This window comes from Schistocerca piceifrons, chromosome X (genome assembly GCF_021461385.2).
Source record: "Schistocerca piceifrons isolate TAMUIC-IGC-003096 chromosome X, iqSchPice1.1, whole genome shotgun sequence".
Lineage (NCBI taxonomy): Eukaryota > Metazoa > Arthropoda > Insecta > Orthoptera > Acrididae > Schistocerca > Schistocerca piceifrons.
The window spans coordinates 221657197-221680497 of record NC_060149.1 but is presented as its reverse complement, the minus strand read 5'-3'; the positions used below and the strand labels follow the sequence as shown (position 1 = coordinate 221680497).

At 44.3% G+C, this 23301-nt stretch overlaps 1 protein-coding gene across 2 annotated transcripts in view; it reads right to left on the bottom strand.

Annotated features, from left to right (window-relative positions):
• LOC124721182 (laminin subunit beta-1) overlaps positions 1-23301 on the bottom strand; it is a 349227-nt gene that overhangs the window by 139853 nt on the left and 186073 nt on the right. For both annotated transcript variants that reach the window (XM_047246020.1, XM_047246021.1), the window contains exon 4: positions 832-888. In XM_047246020.1, the coding sequence (XP_047101976.1) occupies positions 832-888 (57 nt within the window). The remainder of the gene's footprint in view (positions 1-831; positions 889-23301) is intronic.

Here is a 23301-nt window from a genome sequence, read left to right as displayed (position 1 = left end):
TTTTTCGAAATTCAAAAACCCAGAAAAGGGACATTTCTCAGTTAAAGAGTTACTACAGATCTAAGAAATTATTTGTGCATATTAGTGTGACTACAAGAAACACATGAACATTCAGCTTCCTGGCAGATCGAGGAATGGATACACAGAATATATGTATAACAAAATTTAATTTTTAATGACTAACTATTGGGAGAATGGCACTTCAGAAAAGTTTAGTAATTTATCAGTTGCAATAAAAGTAAAGAGCCTGGACCTACACAATATGGAGTAGAATTAACATGACTCATCACATTTCAGAACTACACATATGTGTGAAACAAATCTGGAGGCAGTTAATAGTTGCATTTGATGGAGATGTGTGAGAATTCAGTGGCTAATAATTTCATTATACAGAAGAGTTGAAGTCACCATAGAGTTACCGATATGGACACTGTTTACACCTGCAGTTCATAAGGTGATGTATAAAATGGTGTGAAATTATCTTTTAATATAAAACCACTATTCTCTCTTTATTTCTCTTCACATTTTGTAGTTTCACTATCTCCATGTTTCCTCTAGTCTACTCCTCTTATCAGTATTGTACAACTATTGTTCTTTAATCGCAATGTTTATCCTCTTCCTGTTATTATTAACATCCCCATTCTCCATCTTTTCATTATATGTTTATGCATTCCTAATGCTAGTTCTCTATGGAAAGTCATTTTGCTTTGTTTACCATTACTTGATTTCAATTATTAAATATTACTATGAAAACCATATACAGAAAAGTTTATAAATTATTCCTTGTAAATTTTTATATCCACGGAATGCAATATTTAACAGTTTTCTCACCTCTTCCAGGAGGATTACGGTTCCGCTCTCTTGTCTTAATTTGACCTAGGGCTGTCCCTGCAATACAGAAGAACAATGGATTAATTAAAGTGTGTACCTCATAAAATAATCACAGGACAAATCTATGAATATTGGAGACTAATTGGGAAAGAAAACTGTTTTATTCCATCACTAGTTTTTCAGTTTCTTCACTGTCACATTGCTGCATTATAGCACTTCAGAATGTATACTTCACTGAGATAGATCTCATTATTTGAACCTTACAGTTAATCTGAATAATTCCAAGTTTAATTTCATTTTCAGCATTTGGTATGTATACCACATAATCAGCACCATATTAAATAGGTGGTACCAATGACAATAAAATTTCTCTTTAAAGGACATATAGAGCAAATAATAACTAATTACATGCAATATTAACACATCATAATAACTGGCAACAAATAAAATTGTTTTAGGTAATTAGAAAAATAAAAGGTAGAGAACAGCCTAAATACATAAATTTGTTCTGAAATGAACTTGCTACCCAATTGTCTGTTTATACAATGGATTCCACAAGGTGACAGTTAACAATATGTATACAGAGTGTTCAAAAAATTCTCAAAATTTCTACAGGAGGTAGTATTGGTCAAAACTAAAAGAAAAGTCCCTCCAATGATGTGAAGAGTGGAAGTGGAAAATGTTCTAAGTGCCAAATCTCACATGTGTCAGGAGAAACATAAAACAATGTATCTCTTTTTGTACATAACTTATTTGTATTCAAAAAATTTAGAAGATATTTTGATGCCACAGATTTATGCTGCTAACCTCATCATTTTAAAAAATAATGAAACAAATCTGAAAATAAACAATTTATTAAAAAAGTTGTAAGTGCCATACAGGTAAATTAACTGGTTTTAAGTGCCCACATATCAAGTTTTTTGTTTCAAGTGTCATTAATACAGAGGACTATGTTTTATTTGTGGTAATGTAAGTGCAGAAATACAGCAGTAATATTTTAATTAGTAGAATTGTCATCTATGCTTGACATTGTCAAGTTAAGGGGCGATCTAGATTAATATAAAAACAGAAGTACAACTTCAAACAGCCAAGATCACTATTGTGCAGCATTTATTGTGATGACCAGTTTCAGCAAACTACATTGCCATCATCAGATCTTCTGCAGAACATTTCACTGAATCTTGACCAAATGCATCTTATATCATATCATATCACAGAATGATATTTCACAAACATGAGAACAATAGTATATTAGCAAGTCAAGCATAAAATAACCATTAAAAAAACAACACACATATTGCACTGGTTATGCAAGCTGATTTTCATACATTAACAGAATGAAGATGTCTTCATGCTTACCCTTCTTCATTTTTCTAGAATTTCTAAATCTCTGTCACAGTTAAAAAAGCTGTGCCCATTCAACAAAACTGTGCTTGTTATCTCCTCAAGCCATTCCAGGCTAAATGAAGGAGACCTTGACACATGGCACTTTGAATTTCACTAGGAAGCACAGCGTACCACAAAAAACCGTGCACCATCTAGTAATGAATGACTAAAACATTTTGCCCATGATTTGACACTTGAAGCAAGTCTAGGGACATGCAACACAGTACTGAGTACGCAGTAACATTGAAAACCCATTTTGTGAAAAAATGGCACTTAGAATGTTTTCCATTTCCATTCTTCTTATGCTCAGAAACCAATATCTGTTGACATATGAGCCATTTTACTTGTGACATATAATGTGTAGTAATTGGTGAAATAGCCCATCTTACTGTTGCAGCTAATTGCGTGATGAATTCCCAGAGCTACTGGAGAAATTTACACTCACAGAACAATGCTGAGTGTGGTTTATGCATAACAACTTCAGTTCTGATTTCCGAGGCAGACATCGGCAGAAATGCTGAACTCTTTACTCAACATTCATAATTTTCCTAGTTTTAAAGAAAAAGATCAGATGGTGCTGTAGAGGTGTCAATGTTTCTCGGTGTAAAAATAAAAAGGTTCAGCCTGGAATGTAGCTGTAGTCAATCACATGGGATTACCATACAAAACATTACTCACGGGTCAGTTTAAAGGGCTGTAGATGGTTATTTAAGTCACGGCAGTGAAGTATCCAGAACGAATTTTTCATTCCGCGGCAGAATATGTACTAATATGAAACTTCCTAGCAGATTAAAACTTTATGCCAGATCAGGACTCGAAACTGGGGCCTTTGCCCTTTGTGGGCAAGTGCTCTATCACTGTGCCACCCAAGCACTCCTCACAATTCGTCCTCAGAGCTTTACTTACACCAGTGCCTCATCTCCCATATTCCAAACTTCAGAAAAGTTCTCCTACCAAACTTGCAGGGCTGGCATGCCTGGAAGAAAGTTTCACAGGAGAACTGTGAAGTTTGGAAGGTATAAGATGAGATACTGGTAGAAGTAAACCTGTGATGAGTCGTGCTCAGGTAGCTTAGTAGTAGAGCACTTGCCCACAAAAGGCCAAGGACCTGGATTTGACTCCCAGTCTGGTGCACAGTCTTAACCTGCCAGGAAGTTCCAGGGCTGTGAAGTGATGTGTGTGTTCCAGTCAGTTGTATGGCATTACAACTGCAAGATGAGTCAACTTGGAGAGGTGAGAGAATGGGAGAAAGGAGCTATCATGCTTGGGCGTATCCACCACCCCATTATGAATGAAGTTGTCAAATTTGTTGATGTATCAACGTGGCCCCTCCAACATGTCTACAAGCAATGGTGTACCACTGTGTCACTGAGTATTGCTTGTAAAAAGATCATAACTGACAGTGATTGCAAACAAGTGTCATACCCTGTCAATGACAATTGATTTCAACCAGTTTCTGAACAAACACTGTGGAGAATGCACATTTGGAGTCAGGTCCCTCATAAGAGGCCATTCCTCATGTTGGTGCATGAAGCTGTACGTTTTCAGTGAGCTGAACAAGGAAACTGGACAGTACCTCACTGAAAGCTTGTAGTGTGGCCTGAAGAATCGCAATTTTGCCTCTTTTTTTTAAGCAGTGCAGTGTGATTTGATTAGTCTTTTAACACACAGTGTGTGTTAGGTGTAGTTCAGGCTGGAGGTTGTTCTGTGATGATTTGGTGGTGTTCATAACATGACGTGGAATCACTCATTCTGGTTACAGTGAACAAGAGCCTGAATGAAAAACTTCCTGGCAGATTAAAACTGTGTGCCAGATTGAGACTCGAACTTAGGACCTTTGCCTTTCGCGGGTAAGTGCTCTACCGACTGAGCCATCCAAGCACAACTCACGACCTGTCCTCACAGCTTCAATTCTGCCAGTACCTCATCTCCTGCGAACTTCACAGCTCTCCTGTGAACCTTGCAAGTCTAGCACTTCTGGAAGAAAGGATACTGCAGAGATACGGATTAGCCACAGCCTAGGGGATTGTTTCCAGAATGAATCTTCACTCCGCAGTGGAGTGTGCGCTGATGTGAAACTTCCTGGCAGATTAAAACTGTGCAGGTACGAGATGAGGTCCTGGCAGAATTGAAGCTGTGAGGACAGGTTATGAGTCATGCTTAAGTAGCTCAGTCGGTAGAGCGCACTTGTCCACGAAAGTCAAAGGTCCCGAGTTTGAGTCTCAGCCTGGGACACAGTTTTAATCTGCCAGGAAGTTTCACATCAGTGCACACTCCACTGCAGAGTGAAAATTCGTTCTGGAAGAGCCTGAATGTTTATAACAACATTCTCAGTAAATAGTGTTACCACTCCTGTTACATCTTCATGGTGAGTATGATTTGGACATCATAATCATCATCTTCCATGATGACACCAGCCATGTACACAGGGCTACACACATAGTCAAACAAGGAACCAACACTCAGGTACCCTACTGCAACTCAATTGGACATCTACATCACATGATCTTGAACCCATAGAAAATGACAGACTCTTTGGGACAGAGGGTGAAAGAAAGCAATCAGTCCCCGCAGTTTGGTGTCTCTACAGGATCTAATCAGCAGTCAGGGGCTTCGTTGGATAAGACACCTGAAGAACTCTGTGGGATCTCTTCCTTGCCGAATTGAGGTCACTATCAAGGGTAGATGCTGTGTCACACTGTAGTATCAAGGTGTCTTCTGGAGAGAACTTATTTTCTGTCCAGTGTGCTTTAGTCATGATCAACTGATGATAATAGAAACAGTGAATAGACGGGCACATTGTAGCACGTCACTCAGTATTTCAAAGTTTAATACTGGACACTGTAGCTGGTGAGCAGCTAAATCCTCCACCCCAGTATAAAAACCACCACCACACCCGTGTACTTTCGTTCATCTCATATCACAAGTTGAGACAGTTGGGTGCACGAACACTGCCACACATGGGAAAAGATCGCCTTGGATGACATATTGAGGTAAGTGCTAGCAGACGCCGAAACCCACATGAAGCAATTTTTTTTCTTTACTGTTATTTCACTCCCCAAAATGGGGTGGGCTGGCAGTGGCACAAAACACCGCTCTTCAGCCAAGAGAGTTACAGAAAAAACATAGTCAAATGAGAAAAGAACACATAATATAGAATGGTATAAAGTGATGAATAAACAAGAACAAAACTAGATGAGTGTAAATGGTAGATTTAAAAACAACATTGACGAGAGCCACACACACAGATGCAGAATGAACACTGTGAGTTGACACAAAAGCAAAGAAAATCCCACAGTGGGAACACAAATGAATGATGCTGGTGACACTGTTGGTGCTGGTGGAACGTAGCACTGCACACAACACTGAAGAAACACTTACACCACAACAAAAACGTTAAAAATCACTGCACCAAAGGGGACCTACCACCGGGTGAAGGGAGGAGGGGAGGGGGGAAGAAAAGGGAGGGGGAGAGACAGTAGGGGGAAACCAGGAGGGGGTTAGGGGGGCAGTGGAGGGGAGAAGGAAAGGAGTCGGAAGCCCAGGGCGGGGGGAGGGGGGTGAAAAGGAGAAAGAAGGTGTTGCGCAGGGAAAAAGGAGGAAAGAAGGGAAGGGGGAGAGAGAGGGAGAGAGGGAGCCCTGAGGAGGGGGGAGGGAAGAAGGAGGGATTAGATCTGGTAGGAGGGGTAGATGGAAGGCGCAAGGGCATTATCTGGGGGTAGTTGGCGGAAGCCACCTCGGGCGAGGGTACGGAGTGTGTGGAGATGGAGACCAGGTGGGACACTGTGGTACAGGCGCGGCAGCGGGCTAGGTTGGGTGAGAATGGGGGAAAGCAAAGGATGGGGGGGATCCAGTTTGCGGGAGACGTATAGGATCCATATTCGTTCTAGGAACAGGAGGAGATGGGGGAAGGGAATCAGATCGTAAAGGATCCACGTGGGGGACGGGAGACTGATGTGATAAGCAAGGCGGAGCGCACAGTGCTCGAGGATTTGGAGGGATTTGTCGTAGGTGGGGAGGCAGAGATCCAAGTAGGGTGGGCATAATATAGGATGGGGCAGATGAGGGGCTTATAGGTATGTAGGATAGTGGAAGGGTCTAATCCCCATGTTCGACCAGAGAGGAGTTTGAGGAGATGGAGACGGTTACGTGCCTTGGCTTGGACTGTGAGGAGATGGGCGTCCAGGAAAGGCGGTGGTCGAGGGTTATGCCAAGTTACTTGAGGGTGAGAGTGAGGGCAATGGGGCGGCCATAGATTGTAAGGTAGAAATCTAGGAGGCAGAAGGAGGGGGTGGGGCGGCCTATGATGATTGCCTGGGTCTCGGAGGGATTGATCTTAAGGAGCCTTTGGTTGCACCATGCGGTGAACAGGTCAAGGTGAGACTGGAGAAGACGCTGGGAACGTTGGAAGGAGGGGGCAAGAGCGAGGAAGGCGGTGTCATCGGCATATTGCAGGAGATGGAGTGAAGTAACGCAGCCCACTTGCCAAAGAGAACTGTCTGTAGCTGAGAAGCACGAGCGCGATATGAATGCGGCAGTGAGTCGCGTATACATTGTGATGTGCGCTATGCAGAACATTATCTTCTTCTTTTCCTTGTTCCTTTGTCCCTCACTGCGCGGGGTCGGCGTGGTTATTAAGAGATGTGGCGTGGTTAATTCAAAGTATGGCCGGATGCCCTTCCTGTCGCTACCGCGTTGCCCCCTGAGACGGAAGATGTGTACTCTAACTACCTGCGTGTAGTATTATTCTACATCTACATCTACATCCATATTCCGCAAGCCATCTGACGGTGTGTGGCGGAGGGTACTTTCAGTACTTCTAACGGTTCTCCCTTCGATTCCAGTCTCGTATTGTTCGTGAAAAGAAAGACTGTCGGTATGCCTCTGCTTGGGCTCTAATCTCTCTGATTTTATCCTCATGGTCTCTTCGCGAGATATACGTAGTAGGGAGCAATATACTGCCTGACTCCTCGGTGAAGGTATCAAAAGCCCGTACCGAGCTACTGAGCGTCTCTCCTGCAAAGTCTTCCACTGGAGTTTATCTATTATTTCCGCAACGCTTTCGCGATTACTAAATGATCCTGTAACGAAGCGCGTTGCTCTCCGTTGGATCTACTCTATCTCTTCTATCAACCCTATTTGGTACGGATCCCACACTGGTGAGCAATATTCAAGCAGTGGGCGAACAAGTGTACTGTAACATACATCCTTTGTTTTCGGATCTCATTTCTTTAGGATTCTTCCAATGAATCTCAGTCTGGCATCCGCTTTACCGACGATAAAATTTATATGATCATTCCATTTTAAATCACTCCTAATGCCTACTCCCAGTTAATTCACAGAATTAACTGCTTCCAGTTGCTGACCTGCTATATTGTAGCTAAATGATAAAGGATCTTTCTTTCTATGTATTCGCAGCACATTACACTTGTCTACATTGGGGTTCAATTGCCCTTCCCTGCACCATGCGTTAATTCGTTGCAGATCCTCCTGCATTTCAGTACAATTTTAAATCACTCCTAATGCCTACTCCCAGTTAATTCACAGAATTAACTGCTTCCAGTTGCTGAACTGCTATATTGTAGCTAAATGATAAAGGATCTTTCTTTCTATGTATTCGCAGCACATTACACTTGTCTACATAGGGGTTCAATTGCCCTTTCCTGCACCATGCGTTAATTCGTTGCAGATCCTCCTGCATTTCAGTACAATTTTCCATTGTTACACCCTCTCGATATACTACAGCATCATCCGCAAAAAGCCTAAGTGAACTTCCGATGTTATCCACAAGGTCATTTATGTATATTGTGAATAGCAACGGTCCTACGACACTCCCCTGCGGCACACCTGTTATCACTCTTACTTCGGAAGACTTCTCTCCATTGCGAATGACATGCTGCGTTCTGTTATCTAGGAACTCTTCAATCCAATCACACAATTCGTCTGACAGTCCATATGCTCTTACTTTGTTCATTAAACGACTGTGGGGAACTGTATCGAACGCCTTGCGGAAGTCAAGAAACACGGCATCTACCTGTGAACCCGTGTCTATGGCCCTCTTGAGTCTCGTGGACGAATAGCGCGAGCTGGGTTTCACACGATCGTCTTTTTCGAAACCCAAGCTGATTCCTACAGAGTAGATTTCTAGTCTTCAGAAAAGTCATTATATTCGAACATAATACGTGTTCAAAAATTCTATTATTTACGTGGTAGTGAACGAAAGTTTCCTAAATGTTTGTGAATCGTGTAAGTAAAGCAGGATCTATGTACCGGCCCGGTACTCACCTAGTGAGAAACTGCATAAGAACCAGAACCAGGCTGGCCGGCACACCGACACTCGTCGCTAATTGCTGGGCGGATTCTATCCAGGGCCTGCGTACCTCCCTATCCGGGCGGGTCGCTATACAAAATAGTTTGAGCTATTCTAAAAACATTTTCATGAACGCAATTACGTCGATATTGCAACTGCGACTGACCTGAAGAGGTTCGATCGACGTAAATTATTTCAAAATTTCGGTGCACTGATGTATCCGATATAATACAGGGTGATTCAAAAAGAATACCACAACTTTAGGAATTTAAAACTCTGCAACGACAAAAGGCAGAGCTAAGCACTATCTGTCGGCGAATTAAGGGAGCTATAAAGTTTCAATTAGTTGTACATTTGTTCGCTTGAGGCGCTGTTGACTAGGCGTCAGCGTCAGTTGATGCTAAGATGGCGACCGCTCAACAGAAAGCTTTTTGTGTATTGAGTACGGCAGAAGTGAATCGACGACAGTTGTTCAGCGTGCATTTCGAACGAAGTATGGTGTTAAACCTCCTGATAGGTGGTGTATTAAACGTTGGCATAAACAGTTTACAGAGAATGGGTGTTTGTGCAAAGGGAAAAGTTCTGGACGGCCGAGAACGAGTGATGAAAATGTAGCACGCATCCAGCAAGCATTTGTTCGCAGCCCAGGAAAATCGCCTCGCAGAGCTAGCAGAGAGCTGCAAATTCCACAATCAACTGTATGGAGAGTCCTACGAAAAAGGTTAGTTATGAAACCTGAACGTCAACTACCCGAGGCGATGGATCGGCCGCCAGGCAGTCCGTGACAGAGCACTTCATCACTGGCCTCCAAGAAGCCCTGATCTTACCCCCTGCGATTTTTTCTTATGGGGGTATGTTAAGGATATGGTGTTTCGGCCACCTCTCCCAGCCACCATTGATGATTTGAAACGAGAAATAACAGCAGCTATCCAAACTGTTACGCCTGATATGCTACAGAGAGTGTGGAATGAGTTGGAGTATCGGGTTGATATTGCTCGAGTGTCTGGAGGGGGCCATATTGAACATCTCTGAACTTGTTTTTGGGTGAAAAAAACCTTTTTAAATACTCTTTGTAATGATGTATAACAGAAGGTTATATTATGTTTCTTTCATTAAATACACATTTTTAAAGTTGTGGTATTCTTTTTGAATCACCCTGTATAGCACAATTTCTGTAGTTGTGTGTACATGGAATCATCAGCTGCAGACTTAATAACTTGCTAAAATTTGTACCGCGTATGCAACTACAGAAATGCGTTTTTACACAACGACACACGTTTCATTTTATTCAGTTAAAACATCGCTAAAGATGGGTTTCTTGCTTACAATGTAGATTTGTTGTCTGCGCGAACGTTCATTAGAATTTTCTTCTGTGCTGTACGTAAACAATAAAAGAAACAGAGCCAATAAAAACGAACAATGAAACACAACAAGGCTAACAATGAAGTGTACTGGTTAGGTCACGTCTTTTGGACGGCCAGTACCACAGACCAAACGTAGCTGCGTGGCGGAAAGGAGCGAGTGGATGACCGCCTCGCCACTGCCCCCTTGGCCATGGGCAAGTGGGCAAGTCCGGTCACAATAGCTCCTTTCTCTCACTCTGCCACGACCCCAAGTCGATCCATCTTAAGGGACTTGCACACGCTCAATATTTACTGCCAATACTAGTTTGTCAGACCTTCACTATACTGTGGCGAACTCACACCATCAGTAATACTGACAAAAATTATCAGCTGACGACGCGGTTTACAGGGTTAAGTTGTTGAACACCCAAAAGAAAGCATGTGCTGCAATTATATTAGCTTTAGCCTGCACGCACAGAAAACAGTGAAAAAGAGGAAATGGATACGAGAATGGTTGAGGAAAAAAGGAGCGACTGGTCACATGGTACATTACTGACAAATCAGACCAACAGATCCGAAATATTTCAAAATTATTTTCCGACGAGCCCTGCGTCGCACGACAAGTTGTTAATGTTGATACGAGATGATACAGAGAAACAAAACAAGTTAATGAGAGAAACAATCGCAGTCGGCGGGATATAAGACTAACTTTGAGATTTCTGGCAATAGGCGCTTCATTCGAATGCACGAAGTTTATCTCCGTAATATCAGCAAACACATTTGGTAACATTCTATGTAAACCTGTGAAGCAATTATATCTGCCTGTCAGGGATATGGCCGGCCCGTGGCCGAGAAGTTCTAGGCGCTTCAGTCCGGAACCGCGCTGCTGCTACGGTCGCAGGTTCGAATCCTGCCTCGGGCATGCATGTGTGTGATGTCTATAGGTTAGTTAGGTTTAAGTAGTTCTAAGTCCAGGGGACTGATGACCTCAGATGTTAAGTCCCATAGTGCTTTGAGCCATTTGAACTTTTTTTTTGTCAAGGCTATGCTCAGGCAAATAACGTAAAACATAATTTGGTGAAATTGGCATGCATTTCGCAGAGCCCTTACTAGTCATTGCAGATACATAACTTATTACTCGAAGTGGAAGTGTTTTCGAAACTGCTTTGTAATTCACCAACCTATACTATAGTTTCATGCGAATAAAGCAAGCAGTTCAAGTAGCAAAGGGTATAGCAATCGGCCACAATTATGTTTATTTCATATCCACATTTTGGTCAATGGGTGGCCATTTTTAGTGCAGAAATGTAAATCAGAACCTACACACTTACAAAACACTCGTAGATGCTCATAGGCCCACCTGGACTATGTGCATATACAAGCGTTTTTAATGTTTTGACTTACATTTCTGCACTGAAGATGGCCAGACAGTGACCGGAATCGCCGGCCGGGGTGGCCAAGTGGTTCTAGGAGCTACAGCCTGGAACCACGCGACCGCTACGGTCGCAGGTGCTAATCCTGCCTCGGGCATGGATGTGTGTGATGTCCTTAGGTTAGTTAGGTTTAAGTAATTCTAAGTTCTGGGGGACTGATGACCTCAGAAGTTAAGTCCCATAGTGCACAGAGCCATTTGAACCATTTTTTGACCGGAATCTGGACACGAAATAAACATCACTGCAACTGATTGCTATACCCTTTACGACTTGAAACGAATACAATCGCTGGGCACAACTGTTTCTCTGTGGAATCAAACCTGATAAAGTGAGCAGTGTCACAGAAAATTCTCCGCTGCCCATCCTAAAGGCACATACAATGACTGCCTTCGAACAGATCTATTAAAATTAGTGTTAAAAGACTAATAGAAAAATTCGATCTGAGGTATGATATGCAAGAAGGCGAAATGAATACATAAACTTATTTATAGATTCTTCCCCCACTTCTTGGTAGAACAATTCCAAATTCAACAGAACAAATTGTTATACACCACTAAGTACAGGGTGATTCAAAAAGAATACCACAACTTTAGGAATTTAAAACTCTGCAACGACAAAAGGCAGAGCTAAGCACTATCTGTCGGCGAATTAAGGGAGCTATAAAGTTTCATTTAGTTGTTCATTTGTTCGCTTGAGGCGCTATTGACTAGGCGTCAGCGTCAGTTGATGCTAAGATGGCGGCCGCTCAACAGAAAGCTTTTTGTGTTATTGATACCGTCACTGTAGAATGTTTGACTTTGTTAACAGAGCCACAGCTTGATCTCTGCCTTCACTGTCAAAGTGAAATACTTGGAGTTGTTCTTTAAGTTCTGGAAACAGATGAATATCGGATGGTGCCAAGTAGGGGCTGTATGGTGGACGATCGATGTCAGTGAACCCAAGGCGTCAGATTGTTGCAGATGTCGCAGCGCTCGTGTGTTTTCTGGCATTGTCATGCTGAAGGATAGGGTGCTCCATTGGTGGACGAACTCTAGGAATTCCAAACTCGGTTAAGCACTTATGTGAATGCGTGGTGTGTGTTGTTTCGGGCCGGCCCGTGTGGCCGTGCGGTTCTGGGCGCTTCAGTCTGGAACCGCGCGACCGCTACGGTCGCAGGTTCGAATCCTGCCTCGGGCATGGATGTGTGTGATGTCCTTAGGTTAGTTAGGTTTAAGTAGTTCCAAGTTCTAGGGGACTGATGACCACAGATGTTAAGTCCCATAGTGCTCAGAGCCATTTGAACAATTTGTTGTTTCGGACATGTGTGAAAGAACAGACACCACGCCTTCATGTAATTGATTCGCCTCGAATCCTGCCTCGGGCATGGATGTGTGTGATGTCCTTAGGTTAGTTACGTTTAAGTAGTTTTAAGTCTAAGGGACTGATGACCTCAGATGTTAAGTCCCATAGTGCTTAGAGCTATCTGAACCATTTTTGACTCGCCTCGATGGGCAATGGGTCCAACTTCTTCAGTGCGGATGTACAATTACGTCCGACCTCCTGCAGGAGTCTCAGAGTAACGAGCATGTAGCGAATGGACAGGGACTCCGGGTAGGTGGGCGCTCGGTGGGAATGTGGGGCGGCCGTGAAGCTTGCCGAGATAGTCCGCGCAATTTCGATAAACATTAGGTCCCGGGTGGCGCAGTGGTTAAAGCAAGCAGGAGACCCCTGGTTCGAATCCCGGCTCAGCACACGTTTTCATTCGTCACCGCTGCTTTCGCGTGATATCCCGATGCAGCTGACATCAATACTGCCTTACCTTTCCTCCTCCTCACCCCCCCCCCCCCACCTCCTTCAGTTAAACTGATTAAGCACGCTGTTTCTCACGCACTGACGTAGCATACTTTGGATCAAGTAGTATACTTGTTACGCTACGAAAATTGATTCCCAAAGGCTTTCGATTCATCGGTTACCTTTATTGTTCCCAAAAAATGTAATCCAGACACGAAATCCCTCATTTTTGTCTCCCCCGACCTGGACACTGCCTGTGATCGTACATGGCATTCTGGTCTTCTTTTCAAACTTCAGACACACGCACTTCCAATGAACTACATCCGTCTTATTGTATCATTCCTATCTAATCACCATCCTTTGTCACTACTAACAATACCAATCCCCATACATTCTACACTGAAGCGCCAAAGAAACTGGTATGGGCATGCGTATTCAAATTCAGAGATACGTAATCACGTAGAATACGGCGCTGCGGTCGGCAAAGCCTATATAACACAAGTGTCTGGCGCAGTTGTTAGATCGGTTATTGCTGCTACAATGGCAGGTTATCAAGATTTAAGTGAGTCTGAACTTGGTGTTATAGTCGCCGCACGAGTGATGGGACACAGCATCTCCGAGGTAGCGATGAAGTGGGGATTTTCCCTACGACCATTTCACGAGTGTACGGTGAATATCAGGAATCCGCTAAAACATCAATCTACGACGTTGCTGCGGCTGGAAACAGATCCTGCAAGAACGAGACCAACGACGACTGAGGAGAATCATTCAACGTGACAGCAGTGCAGCCCTTCCGCAAATTGCTGCAGATTTCAATGCTGGGCCATAAACTAGGGTCAGCGGCGAACCATTCAACGAAACGACATCGGTATGGGCTTGCGGAGCCGAAGGCCCACTCGTGTACCCTTGATGACTGCACGACATAAAACTTTACTCCTCGCTTGGGTCCGTCAACACCGACATTGGACTGTTGATGACTGGAAACATGTTGCTTGGTCGGACGAGTCTCGTTTCAAATTGTACTGAGCGGATGGACGTGTACGGGTATGGAGACAACCTCAGGAATCCATGGACCCTGCTTGTCAGCGGGGACTGTTCAAGCTGGTGGAGGCTCTGTAATAGTGTGGGGCGGAGTGATATAGGACCCCTGATACGTCTAGATACGACTCTGACAGGTGACACGTACGTAAACATCCTGTCTGATCACCTGCATCCATTCATGTCCATTGTGCATTCCGACGCTCCGACGGACTTGGGCAGTTCCAGCAGGACAATTCGACACCCCACACGCCCAGAATCGCTACAGAGTGGCTCCAGGAACACTCTTGTGAATTTAAACACTTCCGCTGGACACAAAACTTCTCAGACATGAAAATTATTGACCTGGACCTCCACCAGTCCATCTCCTTCAGTATGCTGATGGCACTGCTTTTCTCACCTTCTACCCTACATTCTAGAAATCCCAAAGATCTCTTCAACTCCAACATTTTATCTCCTGGTGTAATCAGTGGCTGCTCAAGATCACTCCCTCCAAAAGCCAGGCAGTAATTATAGGACGAACCATTCGCACCTTTCGTCTATATGACTTTTACATTATCATTTACAACGGCCCTATCCCGTTAACTAATACAGTAAAATATCTTGGACTAACCATCGACTGGCACCTAACGTGGAAACCTCACCTCCTAACCATCCAACAGAAAGCCCACAACAGACTAAAATTACTAACAGGCCGAACTTGGGTATTAGGCCGCTCCACTACACTCCACACCTGCGAAACCATGATCCGGCCCATCCTCTGCTATGCAAATGCTGCATGGATCTCCGCCCCTCCGAAGTTCTAAAACTCCCTTCAAATCCTCAAACACCATCCACTCCGTCTCACTTTCTGCATCCATTTACTTTTCCCTATATGGGACATGTCGTCATGTTCCCACCCACTCTCACACACATCGAACACTTTCGCATCTCCTATACCACCCGCAAACTAGATTCCAATAACCCCATTGTCCCCCTCTAATCACCAACCCCGGTATGCTGCCGCGTCTTTGCAAAGACAGCCCATCATCCCTATACCTGCATACACTCCATATCCTTTCCCAGCGCAACTTCAACCGACACTCTCTCCCCGACAATGAAGTCCACCCCGATATTTATCCATCTTACCAGCAATAGCTTTTCCCACCTACTTCCATTCCACATCGGGGCTCCTCCCTTTCCCTTCCCTCCCGCCTTCGTCTCCTGATACCATGGACCTGCTCACCCACCAGATTTATTTTTCTTTTCCGTCTGCCCAATATTCACATTACCACCTTTCCTTCTCGTTCAGATACCACACACTGGCTTATAAAATTTATACCAACGAGCATGCTAACGTTTAATCCCTCACAACTTCTTCACCCAACGCAGGTCCTTCAGCTCTTTAGTGAAAGTGCAGTGCTTCTTTTTAACGGACGTCATCCTTTCATTTTAAAGTTTTAAATGTCTGTTTTTGTCTTTTTATTTTTACCTGTCAGAGTTTTTATCCTTTTTTAAACGAAGAAAACCACTCTGTATATTTGTAATCATCTGTACACTGTATTTTAAGAGATCTTTTAATTTAGCATCCATAAACATATTTTATGATTTCTCCATTTCTTTTCTGTAAATGCTCTATGCGGAGTATTGTACCGCTGGCAGCTCACTCTCCGCCCATATGGAGCGAGGAAGAAAAAATAACAATAAAGAAAAAATATTTTAAAAAATGGTTCAAATGGTTCTGAGCGCTATGGGGCTTAACTTCTGTGGTCATCAGTCCTCTAGAAGTTAGAACTACTTCAACCTAACTAACCTATGGACATCACACACGTCCATGCCCGAGGCAGGATACGAACCTGCGACCGTTGCAGTCGCGCGCCTCCAAACTGTAACGCCTAGAACCGCTCGGCCACTCCAGCCGGCAATATTTCAAACATGATGATAATGTTATGTTGCAGTCTTTCTGCCGCGTTTCAACAATAGCTCAGTATGTCATCTGTGAACGAAGTAGTACAGTAACCTCTCATTTTTCCGTATACAGTATAGATTTGCTAAAGCACTGCAGCCACCTTAAAACACACCCTCATGAGCAACTGAATTAGAGGTTCTGCTGTGTCAGTGTGAGAAGTCTCCTGTCGCCACAGCTCAAGGCTTGGATGTGTCGCGGGAAATCCGTCAGAATCTGTACTGGCCGTCGGTGTGACAGGCAAGTGCAGAGTGGACAAGACGCGGTATCCGGTCATTTGATAGCTGCCAGACAATAGCTGCCCGGAGAGTACGACACTCCATCCCCGAGGTTGCGCGGTTCGTACTTGGCGGACGTCTTTCACGTAACTGGACACTACAGCGTGAGTTTACTTACTACCGCTTTCCTACGATGCTCGCTCTGGTCAGGGGAACCCCCACTACACTCAGCGTTGCCAGTCCTCAAAAAACAAATAACGCAGCCCGTTATGGTCACAGTTGTGTAGAGCCCATCTCCATAGTCCACAGTGTAAAGGATGTGCCGCGGGTAAAAAGCGTCGCCGTCTGTCATCTGTCGTAGGCGACAACGTATCGAAGGTAAGCTCATCAGACAAAATGTTAGTCATCCCCTCTAAAGAGCACACTGAGCGCTGTGGAGCTCTGTAGACGGTTTTGAAATGGGACTAGGCGTTCATGTGGCCCTCCAACGCAAAGGTAAGGTATGCCAACGAAGTGATGTGCTAATGTCAGGGGGCTATATGGGACCAGCGCTGTAAAGGGGATCTCACACGTTCAGTACTATTGACAAACCGTCAATATATTGTCCGTCGTATTGACGGTATCAACGGATTGGTCTCCAGTTGGATGAAATGTGTTCGCCGGCGAGGTGACTACGTTATAAAATAAATATGTAGACATGAAGAATAAACATTTATATTGGTAACGACGTTTGTTTTATTTAAAAAGCTTTAAAAGTTTCACATAAAAATTCAAAAGCATTACTTTTCAACACGCCGTCGGGGGACACTTTCGTGAGGTGTCTGGATGTCGGTGGAGGAATGGCAGCCCCCTCTTATTCAAGAGACAAAACCAGTGATGTAGTGACTTTGGACGCCGGGATCTGAAGCACAGTCGACGTTCTAAATCATCCCAAACATGTTCCACTGAATTCAGGTTGAGACTCTGGGCAAGTCAGTCCATTTCTGGAATGTAATTGTCCACAAACAATTGTTTCAGAAATGCTACTTTATGACAAGGTGGCCGCGCCGGGTAGCCCCGCGGTCTAGGGCGTCTAGTCACAGTCCGCGCGGCTCCCTCCGTCGGAGGTTGGAGTCCTCCTCGGCCGCGCGGAGTGGCCGTGCGGGTTTGAGGCGCCACGTCACGAAGCGGGCCGTCACTCCGCCGGAGGTTCGAGTCCTCCCTCGGGCTTGGGTGTGTGTGTTGTCCTTACCGTAAGTTAGTTTAAGTAGTGTGTAAGTCTAGGGATCGATGACCTCAGCAGAATTCACACACGCTGTACATCCTCATGCCACCGATCACTGCTGAATCTTCCACCTAAGGGCAAACAGCGGTGGCCATGAGCCCATGAACCAAGGGGCGCACACAGCCCGTGGTAAGAGGGTGGCGGGAGCGGATAGGGGGGTGGGGGTAAGCGGCCTCCCCAAACTCTCTCAGTGCAACGGAAAAATGCAGTGTGTACTCAAATGCTTTTCTTTCGAGAAAATCATTTAAAAGTCGGTATTACGCATGTTTTTGAAAGGTTCATAACGAACTTTTTTTATGGCTACTTATATTAAAATACTTCACATCCCCAGGTCTAGCCCCCCCGCCCCCCAAATTATCGCATGGGCGCCCTTGTCTACACCTCTGTCCTCTCATCCGCCTCTGACAGTGCCGTCAGCCTAACAAGGATGAAATCACACGAACTGCGAGGATAGTGATTACCACGTTTCACCCGCTGTTTCCGAGGGTTTAAGAACGGGCGATTAAGAAGCCCACTTGAGGTGCCATAGGGTGCCTGAGCGATCGCAACACCAGCTACCACGGGTAGTCATCTTGCAGCGGTGCCGAACACACAGCGCCGACCGGACCGCGCAAGGAGCGCGAGCAGAAGCGCACGGCTGGCTACACAGCAACAAGTGTGCGGGGGCGTTCCGGTTCCGCCAAACTGGGGCCGCTGCGACCACACAGCCACGTCTCAGCCGTCTCCGCTTTACCCCCAGCGCTCTTCACAACGGTTTCCTTCTAATCTGTAGTGACATATGTCATGGGATAGCGATATGCACATATACGGAGGGCAACATATTGGCGGAGCTGTCTGTGCTCAGGTGATTCATGTGAAAAGGTTTCCAACGTGATTATGGCCGCACGTCGGGAATTAACAGACTTTGAATGCGGAATGGTAGTTGGACCTAGACGCATGGGACATTCCATTTCGAAAATCGTTAGGGAACTCAATATTCCCCGATCCACAGTGTCAAGAGTGTGCCGAGAATACAAAATTTTAGGCATTATCCCTCACCATGGACAACGTAGTGGCCGACGGCATTCACTTATCGAAAGAGAGCAGCGGCGTTTGTGTAGAGGTGTCAGTGCCAACAGACAAGCAACATTGCTTGAAATTCCGCGATTAAATTGTTTGCAGATGATGCTGTCATTTACCGTCTTGTAAAGTCATCAGATGATCAAAACGACTTGCAAATGATTTAGATAAGATATCTGTATGGTGCGAAAAGTGGCAATTGACCCTGAATAAAGAAAAGTGTGAAGTTATTCACCATGAGTACTAAAAGAAATCAGCTAAATTTCGATTACGCGATAAGTCACACAAATCTGAAGGCTGTAAATTCAAATAAATACTTAGGGATTACAATTACAAATAACCTAAATTGAGACGATCACATAGATAATATTGTGGGTAAAGCAAACCAAAGACTGCGATTCATTGGCAGAACACTTAGAAGGTGCAACAGGTCTTCTAAAGAGACTGCTTACACCACGCTTGTCCGCCCTATTCTGGAGTTTTGCTGTGCGGTGTGGGATCCGCATCAGGTGGGACTGACGGATGACATCGAAAAAGTACAAACAAGGGCAGCTCGTTTTGTATTATCGTGAAATGGGGGAAATAGTGTCACAGACATGAGACGTGAATTGGAGTGGTAATCATTAAAACAAAGGCGTTTTTCGTTGCGACGGGATCTTCTCATGAAATTTCAATCACCAGTTTTCTCCTCCGATTGCGAAAACATTCTGTTGGCACCCATCTACATAAGGAGAAATGATCATCACTATAAAATAAGAGAAATCCAGGGCTCGCAGAGATAAATTTAAGTGCTCGTTTTTGCCGCGTGCCGGTCGAGTGTGGAGCGGTAGAGAGACAGCTTGAAGATGGGGTCATGGAACCCTCTGCCAGACACTTTATTGTGAATAGCAGAGTAATCACGTAGATGTAGATGAAAATAACGCAGAAATCTATGTGGGGCGTACGACGAACGTATCCGTTAGGACAGTGCAGCGAAATTTGGTGATACTGGGCTATGGCAGCAGACGACAGACTCGAGTGCCTTTGCTAACAGCATGACATCGCTTGCAACGCCTCTCCTGGACCTGTCACCATGTCGGCTGGACCATAAATGACTGAAAACCGTGGCCTGGCCAGATGAGTCCCGATTTCAGCTGATACGAGCTGATAGCAGGGTTCGCATGTGGTGCAGACCACCGAAGCCATGGACTCAAGTTGTCAACAACGCAGTGGTGGCGGCTCCATAATAGTCTGTGCTGTTTTTACGTACTGGGTCCTCTGGTGCAACTGATCCGCTCATTGACTGGAAATTGTTATATTCAACTACTTGTAGACCATTTTCAGCCGTTCATCGGCTTCATGTTCTCAAACAACGATGGATAACAATGCGCCATGTCACCGAGTCACAATTGTTCGCGATATGTTTTGAAGAACACTCTGAACATTTTGAGTGAATAATTTGGCCACCCAGATCGACGTGAATCCGATCGAACATTTAAGGGACATAATCGAGAGGTCGGTTCGTGCAAAAAGTCCTGCACTTTCAATACCTTCCCAATTATGGACGGCTATAGAGGCAGATAGCTCAATATTTCTGTAGGGGACCTCCAACAACTTGTTGAGTCCATGCCACGTAGAGCTGCTGCACTTTGCCGGGCAAAAGGAAGTCCGACTCGACATTGGGAGGTATCCCACGACTTTTGTCACCTCACTGTATACCACACAGGTAAATTGACGGCAGTACAGAACCATTCTCATTACATAGCGTATTTCATAATTCCAATGGTTGTAGAGTGGACGTTAAAGGAGACGGCACCTACTCGTCATCACCGATTTCATCAAAATTTATGATATATGCAGGGCTTGGCCAGAAATGAAAGTGGCCGAGGTGGGAAGTCCAGGTGGCCAAGGGTTTAGAAAAAAGTATCATGAAGGTTGTGAAAGCAGTGTACAAGGAGGAGGCGGAAGATTAAAATGGTTTACGACAAAGAGAGGAGTTGAACAAGGCAGTTGCCTTTCCCCGTTACTCTTCATTCATACAGTCATTGAAAGAAATTAAGGAGGTGGAAAATGAAGATCTCATTGCTTTTGCTTTTGCTGATGACATCGCCATTTGGGGACACGAAAGGAAATTCAGAGGAGACAGGATTACTGAAATAAAAAATTTAAGGAATTCAGGTTGACTGTGAGTAAGATGAACACAGCGGCAAAGAAGATGAGTAGGACATCCACAGCTTGTAACATCATACTGGAAGGTGAGAAGGTTGAACATGTGAAAAGTTTCGGTTATTTGAATAGTGTCATATCACGTGATGGAAGCACCAAACCAGAAAGTTTTAATCAAGTAGCAGAAGGATCCAGCTTCTTCCACCAAGAACGAAACCTAATGTGGGACGAGGGAGTCTCCTTTAAGAGCTAAACAGACCAGATATAAAACCTACACCTGCCAATGACGTACATTCTGGAGATCTGAGTAATAAAATAAGAGTGTCAGATACAAGCATCTGAAACGAAGTTCCTTTGGTCAGCTCTACAAAATCCCAGTAGAGGAAAGAGCCTGGAACGAATATGAGGAGAGACCTGTAGGTGACCTTGACTGTGGAGGAAAGAATAGCGCTGCGAGACTGAAGTGGTCTGACCATGTGGAACCAATGCATGCAACTAACTTCACGTCCGTATTTGGAGATGGAGGGTACAGGAAAAAGACCGATTGGGCGGCCTAAGAAGAGGTGAGCGGACCAGGCTAATGAAGACCTCACGAGCAGAGGAGTAACGTGGGATGCAGTGGAGAGAGAAAAGCTATACCAGGACAGAAATTAATGGAAGCATATCGTTCACAAAGTTCCTACCCGGCTGACTGGAAGGAAATCCTGACAATGATGATCATTTCTGGCGCGGGTCGGGAGAGGCATAAACCACGTATGCTTTCGTAATTTCCAGGCAGCGATGGCGCAGCGGAAACAGTGAAGAACTGGAATGTAAGGGTTATGGGGTCAAGCCTATATGCGGATACTTTTTTTTTTTAATCCTAGCGTCCTGGAGTCGGGTCTATATGCAAGAAACTCTTTTTTTTATTTTTTGAGTTATTTTCTCTGTTTATAAACCTAAATAATGTTCAGTAAGAGCAGTTTCGAATCTTTTGATCAAATTCTATATCTGACGATAAAAAAAGACACTGCTGATTTCCATCAGTGAGGATTGTTTTTTTTTTTTACGGGGGGGGGGGGGGGGGGGGGCGGCCGATGTCGCCGAGCGGTTCTAAGCGCTTCAGTCTGGAACCGCGTGACCGCTACGGTCGCAGGTTCGAATCCTGCCTCGGGCATGGATGTGTGTGATGTCCTTAGGTTGGTTAAGTTTAAGTAATTCTAAGTTCTAGGGGACTGATGACCTCATATGTTAAGTCCCATAGTGCTCAGAGCCATTTGAACCATTTTTTGGAGGAGGGGGGAAGATTAACTTTAATTCTGCATGGAGGCTATCCAGCTTGAAGATCTCGTCGTAAAATTATGGATTTGTTTGTCCTCCCTACGAGTCAATTAACAGGAGAAATTTGTACTACTGGATGTAAGGCTTCATCACATCAGTAATCTTTTTTTTGTGGTATAAGATTGTTTGATTGAGTAATGACAGCATTTCTGTATTTTGCCGAGTACTCGTCCACCAAATTTTCCTTTGCCTTTCCTTTTCATACCTTTTTTGAAAATATTAATAAGTACAATATACTGAACATTATTTCGATTTATTTGCAGTGTAAGTAGCGTCAAAATTTAAAATAAAAAAGATAAAAGCAAGTTATGAATAGGAACTTGACACCACGCTATCTGATTACTGGTACCGTTCTGTGCTATTTCCACTTCACCGACCTCTACGTGGAGGCTACGCTAACATAAAGGGCTCATACTCCGCCGATCCGCGCCAAAAATGATATTTTTTTCTAAACGCTGCGGCATTTGGAACTCCCATTTTTGTCACTCACTTCTGGCAAATCGCTGCATGTACCATAAATTTAGACGAAATTGGTGATGAGTAGGTGCGGTCCCTTTGGTTGTAGATAAAGTTCTGAAAGAGAAACCACACGCAGAGGTGTATCCTTTGGATATAAAATAAGTGTGAAAATCGAATCTCCCGCTTCACGGAACGAGGGAGACGCCGTCAGAGCCCTGTTTGCAGTCACTGCTTGAGCGTTCTGTTTGGCAGTCTGTCATTTTGCGGTAAGGACGACCGAGACTGTGCGTGATGGCGGAATACACGTTAGAAGAGTACACAAAGACACTGATAATTTACTGTGAAACTGGATTTAATGGTAGACCTGCACAACGCACGTACCGAGAAAGTTTTCGGCTCGCCTCAGTCCATCACATACCACTTTCGTCTGATTGCAACAACAACTGCAAGAAACTGGTACTTTCGCATGTAAAAGGATTGACTGTGATACCCCACGGATGCGACTCTGAAAACGGTACATTTCCGGACTTGGGTTCCTTATCACAATTTTATCTAATAAGCCCCCTCTTTGACTCCTAGGAGACTGTAAAAGGGATTGTGAAACTCCCGGTATGTTTATTTTATTTACTACTACTTTAGGAACAGGTGGAAAGAACTACTCAATGTGTTCAGTCGCGTGAACAATAATGTAGAATCTTGTTTGTTTATCAAAAACACATAAACTTGAAAAACAAGAAAAGTCAGAAATGTAATTTTGACACTTCATTTCCTTTTTCAGCC